The sequence below is a fragment of the Loa loa genome (genome assembly GCF_000183805.2).
Source record: "Loa loa unplaced genomic scaffold supercont3.653, whole genome shotgun sequence".
Classification (NCBI taxonomy): Eukaryota; Metazoa; Nematoda; class Chromadorea; order Rhabditida; family Onchocercidae; genus Loa; species Loa loa.
Window position 1 is genome coordinate 12,304 of NW_018108833.1, and position 6,650 is coordinate 18,953.

Consider the following 6,650-nt stretch of genomic DNA (forward strand, 5'->3'; position numbering starts at 1 on the left):
AAAAGAGAAATGGAATTGAATTTGCACTGAATTACTGCGATTAAATTTTTTTTATCGCGATAATCCAAACTTTTTGATGCTTTCTTTTTTGAAAAATTTCTAAAAAAATAGTAAAAACATACATTTTGCTTCTAAGGAAGGAAATGATTGTATTATATATTTTTTTAATTTAATAAGTCATTTGTTTAGATTCGATAATCCATTTAACAATTCATTTTTTTTAGTTTAATAATTCATTTATTTAAATTTAACAACTCTTTTTTTTAAATTTAATAATTCATTTTTCTGTGTTGTTGCTATTGTTACTAATTCTTATTGGATGATGAAGGTAATGAAATGAATTGCTGTTTTCTTACTTCTTCAGTGCTTTCACCATGTGTTCCATCTTGGTCGTTGGATTTGTTTGGATTGTATGGCCGTTGTGAATTACGCTCCGTAACAAATCGTCGAATTTCATGCCTAAATAAAAGGACACCAAGATAAAGACGAAGGACAAGAAAAGGAACAAGTGGAAAGTTAATTTGGTTGAGAAAGAAATAAAGTGACAACATCTATTCATGAAAGTACCTGAAATCAACAAGTTCACCAGGTGCTAAATCACCCGAATTGTCCACATCAACTTTCTTGAAGAATTGTCGCGTTATTACTCGATCAATTTTATATTTCAATTCGATTAATTCCTCTAATTCATCGATTGTTACCGTTTTATCCTTATTCATATCAAATTCCTATGTAAAAAAAATAGAAAAACAGCGAAATACTTATGGCAATATTTCAAAGCTTTTATAACTTATTACTTTTTTGTTTGGTAGTTTATCGAAATTTTATAGTTTTTCTTTTGTATGCAATTTTTTAAAAGAAGAAAAAACTTTGATAGTTTGATAATTTATGAAAAATTTGTCACCTTGTCACTCTTTTGTCTGGTAATTGATTGAAATTACAATTCATCGGTTTTTAATTTGATAGTTTTCGAAATTTTTACAGCTCAACACTTTTTTTGCTCGTCAATTTATATTTTCAGCAATTTATCACTTTATCTTTTTTTTTTATTGCTATAATCTTTATCATTGTTAAAAATATTTGGGAAAGCATTTGAAAAATATATCAAGATTAAAAGACATACTTTGAAATGATCAGTTGCAAATTTGATAGCACTTAGTCGTACGAGGCGCAAAAAGTCAGCTAATTCCACTTTATCTAATTTTCCACTCTTATCCTAAAATATTATTGTAATCATGGTCTTGCATGAAAAGCTCATCAATTATTGTCCAAAAAAATTTCTCAAAAAAGATTAATTAATTGAAATTGTTATTTGCAAAAAAAAGAACGTTTAGTAATTCAAGGACTTGTATTAAAACTTTTTCTGCGTGAAATAAATTATTTTTAAAATTAAAACTAAAATCAATAAAATTAGATAAGACTGATACGAATTATTTGCTATGTAGCAAAGTAATACTACCTGATCAGCAATAACAAATAAATTAAATGTCTCCTTAGGATCCATGTCATCTTGTCGTCGAGCCATTGCAACAGCCTCTGAATTGTTAATGTAACCATCACCATCACTATCGATTTCCTAAAAAAAAATCAGTAATTAATTACCGAAGATGTAATATGTTAGGTGAGAGCTTTTTGCACATTTTCTACAATATTTATCTTGTTACATCTTCGAAATAATTGATATCAATTTAATTTATATTTTTTTTTTAATCAAACATTTTTATTTACCTTTTTCATTAATAAATTCAATTTTACACTGAAATTATCAAACGTTATTCATTTTTTGCGAAAATTTATAATTATCATATATTGTCTTAAAATAGTAATAATTCAAATAACAATTAAAGTTTTCGGTACAAAATTTCTGATAGTTTTTCAATAATTTATTACTTTTAGGGTTTAATTTAAACCTTTTTATATAATATTCTCAGAATTCGCGAAAATGGTCAAAACAAAACTTCTCAAATCCGTCAATATGCTAAGAAGTATGAGTGGTCAAAGAGAAGTTTCTGGCAATGGTCAAGATGAAACATAGTTGTTTTCTTTTAAGATTATAGCGCCACACGCTGGATTCTTTAGCATGTTGAATGAAATGCTTTTCAGGAATGAAAAGGAATGAAAATGAAAAGGTGGAGGAAGAAGAATTAAAGTAAATGTCAAAAGGACAGGTACTGAAAATGGTACGTTAACCGGGAAAAAAAAAGGAAGCAATTTTCTCTTAAAGTTTTAATAAATAATTTTTTCTTCTTTTTTGGAAGTCCATTTATTATAGGAAAATTTGTAAAAAACTATATTTTATAGTTAATCTTTATTGGAAAAAAATTTTTTTAAATATTCTAAAATTTGGCCAAAATTTACAACAACAGATTATTATTAAATGATAACCTGCATAATATCTAAGGCATTTTTTACAGCCTTACTACGTATAACTGATCGAAATCCAGCAAATTCAACTGGATCCAATTGGCCATCTTCATTTTCATCTGCTTGAGCAAAAAATGGTCCAAGAATCTTTTCATCAAAACCATAGTGATCAAATGCGATACGTTTAGCTTCATCCATTGTTACAGTACCACTTCCATCACGATCCACTACCTAATCAAAATGTATCACCAAATGATTATATTAAATTAATATTCATTCTTCTTAATAAAATTAATATTTTTCTTCACAATAAAATTAACGTTTTTTTTCACAATCTTAAATTAATATTTATCCATTTCTTATTTTCATTTCTTTTTGGAATTATTCAGTTTTTTTTTCCAATACCTTTAATGTTTTATGATAAATGTAACTATTAGATAAAAGTATTCAATTAATGTTATTCATTTCTTATTTCCATTTTATTTGTTTTTGAATTATTTGAAATTTCCAAATACCTTTAATGCTTTTCTTGATGTTTCAATAGCTCGTGAACGAATGATTCGTTCAAAATCAGCAAATTCTGGTGCATTTAATTCACCATCGTTATTATCATCAACGGACATTACCATTTCATTAACATCACCTGCACTAATACCTTCTTGCTCGAATGCTATCTTTTGTGCTTCTCTCTTATCGATATGTCCATCTTCATTTTTATCCGCATTCTGGAATAATAATTAATTCAGATAATTCATATCAGTACTAATTATTATCAGCTTTAGAATTGATCTCATATACTGTAACTGAAAAGATGCAATTTTCATTACTAAGTTTATTTTTAAGCTTAATGATTATTTTATATTTTACTCATTAATTAAAATATATATACATAAGTATAAAGGAAATTTAATACTTCGTTATTATTCATAAAATTGAATGATTACAACAAAAATTTCCATCTCAATTAATTTCAAAGAATTTACAAAATAATAAAAAAGGACATTTTTTCCGTAACATTTTAGAAAGATTGAAAACAAATTGTTTATGAAAAAATAAAAAGAGCAGAAATGAAAATTTTACGAAATATATATGTGAAAAAAAGCTATAATAGTAAAATGAAATTACCTTCATAATTAGCCTCGCAAGCCGAATTGACATTGCTCGAATGCGTCGTCGTAATTTGCTAAACAATGTAGCATCCATTTCAGTATTTAAATTTGGTACTACTAAACGCCATACACGTTCCACGTCACGATTTCCAATTCCATATTCTTTTAAAATATACTCCTGTGCTTCTTTCAATGATAATAAACCGTTATGATCTTTGTCAACTGTCTGAGAAAAAGAAAAAATTACTTTAAGAAATGGAATTAATTCAAAGTTATAATGTCATTAAATTCATTCCAATATTAGCTTGCGAAATCAACAATTATCACACCCTCATAATCATTTATAATTTCAATCAATAATTCAATTATAATCAATTATTGGAATAAAAACACTTGAAGAATGTATTACAAAAGAAAAAAAATTGATCTTATGGTAGCCAAAATTTTTTTAAAAAAAATTGTTTGAAACTGAAGAATGTAATTGTGCAAATTTTCCAATTTAATTTTAAAATTGAAAAACGAAATGCAACATTTGTATATAAAATTACTTGTAAATAACGTTGTGCAGCACTTTCAGCTTTTGCAAGTACCAATGGTCGTATATCATTGAATTCAATTGATGTCAGATAACCATCACCGTTTTTGTCAACCTTATTGAAAGTAACAAATTTTTGTATTAATTAATTAAAAAGTTATTTTGAATTATTTTATGATGCGAAGAAAAAAGTGAAAGAAGAGGTATGTAAAAGAAAAAAAATTATGTATTTATAATTAAAGATTTAATATTTTAATACTATACTAAAGCTATTAAAAATATTTATTGTTTGAAATTTTGTTTAAAATTTATATTTTATAAACAGCCAAATTCATTTGAAAAGGAAAATTTGAATTTCATACTTCATTGAAAAGACTTTCAATGACATTACTGGATAATCCATGATGTACAAATGCAGCATATTGTACTTCAGCAAGACTTAACGCACCATCACCATCCAAATCAACACTTTTATCTACCGGCGGTAATTGTCCGGTTGCTCCAATACCAGATGGATTGCTTTGAGAAGTATCAGTTATAGGATGATTTAATTGTGTTGATTCTGTTGAAATGAAATGATTTGAAATTGGCACTATAAATTGTAAATTGCCACTATAATTTACTTAAAACACTTACACTACAAATAATATTACAATTTAGAATAAATAAAGAGTTAAAAAAGGAATTTTGATGAAAAACAGAATGATAATTGAAATTAAAATTTTTGCTTAGTGAATTGTTATTTTTAGAAAATGAAATAAAGTATGAATTGAAAATTTTACAAATGTTTGAGAAATTATTTATAAGCAACAATTAAAGAGGTGAATTGAATTTTTGCACAAATATTTAGCATTTTAATCAATTATTTCCAATAAATTCATTAATTATCATCTCGAAACTTTCATTCTTTTACTACTCTTTCCTTTTTGTTGTTTCATTTAAAAATTTTTCATCTAATTTTTCCCTACAACTACAACCATTTCCTGCATTTCGATACTTTTTGTCCACTGAAAATTTTTTCATACTTTTTTTTCCAATAAAAATGAAGAAAAAGATGCAATTCCTCTTTTTTTCTTAGTTATATTTCATTGTTTTAATTCTTTTTTTGGCTGATATCAAATTTTCAATCGAAAATTTGACAATTTGTAAAGAATTGACAAAGATAAAGAAAGTATGTGAAAGAAAACAAAAGGATTAAAATGTAGCAAATATTGTACAAAATGATAAGTTCCATTATTTTTCATCCTTTTTGTCCTACATTTTCTTTTTTTTCCTCTGTTTTTGTTTTTTCTTAATTCTCTAAAAGAAATAGGATAAATGGAAATTGAAAAATAAAGTAACTTTAATTTGATTTCAAAAAAATTTTCAAGTCGATTATTTAAAAATTTTGATGCAAAATTTCCCTTACCAACATCGACAACTTAGATTTTGTAAATGAAAGATAGAAATTATTTGCATGATTAATCAGGAGATTAATTACAGTGTAATGTCTAAGTCATCGGTATTACTTCATCGATTCAAAAGTTTCCTTTTTTGAAATCAATTTCCAAATTTTGATTACAGTTTAAATGTCCAGTGAAGGTAAAAAGTAAGAAAAAAATAATGCGAAAATGATATGTTAAATGTGAATAGGATTTTTCGATTTAAAGATTTTGTCAATTGTCAACAACAAATGTATACCATGTTGAAGTCGTCGTAATGTTTCCATACGAGCCATCATTGCTGCATGAGCTGCAGATGATACTTTTTCACTTACTAAAACTAGAAATTTATTAAAAATTTATTCGAAACTTTCGAAATTTAACAAATTATCAAATTGCTTTTGTTTTTTTCAACTATTTAATTTTGATAATTTAAAATACTTTTAATGCTAATACTAATGTAAAGAGGAATGAAAAGGATTGTGAAGTATGTGGAAAAGAAATGATTCCTTTAATTTAAGCTAAAAAAAACTTTATAAAAAAATGAAAAAATTGGAAAAAATTTAGCGGCACCAAAGTGTCACATTGTGGAAGTTTATTCTCCAGCAATAAAATTTGGAAATTAATATAAAATTTTGACAAACTTTGCATTTTTTAGCATATTTTGTTTTTCGGTTGTTAAATTCAAAAATTGTTTTGTAGTTTTGATTCCTATGAACAAAGTTTAATCATTGCGAAATGTTTGATTTGCAAAAGATAACCAACTTACAGTTTATTTTATAAATTTGATTCACAAGAAAAATATGTTCAAGAATTATTGCAGAATAATAACTCTCGAGTGTTCACTCTCGAGAATGAAGTTTAAGAGTGTCATTGTTATAAATTCCAATTTTCTAATATGAAAGTTTAAGATTTTAAGAAGTGATTCATAAATACAAAGGATGTCATTGAATTTTTTCAATCATTGATTCATTATTTTGCATTGTAATTGGATTATCCAAAATTTTTTGTCGAATGAATTTTAAAATAATTATTGGATTGTAAAAAAAAAAAACCGGAATGATCTGAAGGTAATTTTTTTTTCAAACAATGAAGAAACAATGTGTTGTTGATGACCTAATTGCGTTGATTTATCACTACTGATTTGTTTTGCTGGTCGAAAATTTGATGGTAATTGTTGTTGTTGCCGTTGTTGTTGTTGCTGTTGTTGTTGTTGTTGTT

General features: G+C 25.7%; 1 protein-coding gene across 1 annotated transcript in view; it reads right to left on the reverse strand.

Moving 5' to 3' along the window:
- Nucleotides 1-305: 305 nt before the first annotated feature.
- LOAG_18899 (CBR-CBN-1 protein) overlaps nt 306-6,650 on the reverse strand; it is a gene marked incomplete at its 3' end in the record, with an annotated part of 7,885 nt that continues 1,540 nt past the window's right edge. Inside the window, exons 3-13 of the mRNA XM_020451561.1 lie at nt 6,546-6,630; nt 5,689-5,763; nt 4,371-4,570; nt 4,022-4,123; nt 3,490-3,699; nt 2,880-3,089; nt 2,386-2,595; nt 1,460-1,576; nt 1,124-1,216; nt 568-728; nt 306-459 (exon numbers count right to left, since the gene is read on the reverse strand). Coding sequence (XP_020304642.1) covers nt 306-459; nt 568-728; nt 1,124-1,216; nt 1,460-1,576; nt 2,386-2,595; nt 2,880-3,089; nt 3,490-3,699; nt 4,022-4,123; nt 4,371-4,570; nt 5,689-5,763; nt 6,546-6,630 — 1,617 coding nt within the window. The remainder of the gene's footprint in view (nt 460-567; nt 729-1,123; nt 1,217-1,459; nt 1,577-2,385; nt 2,596-2,879; nt 3,090-3,489; nt 3,700-4,021; nt 4,124-4,370; nt 4,571-5,688; nt 5,764-6,545; nt 6,631-6,650) is intronic.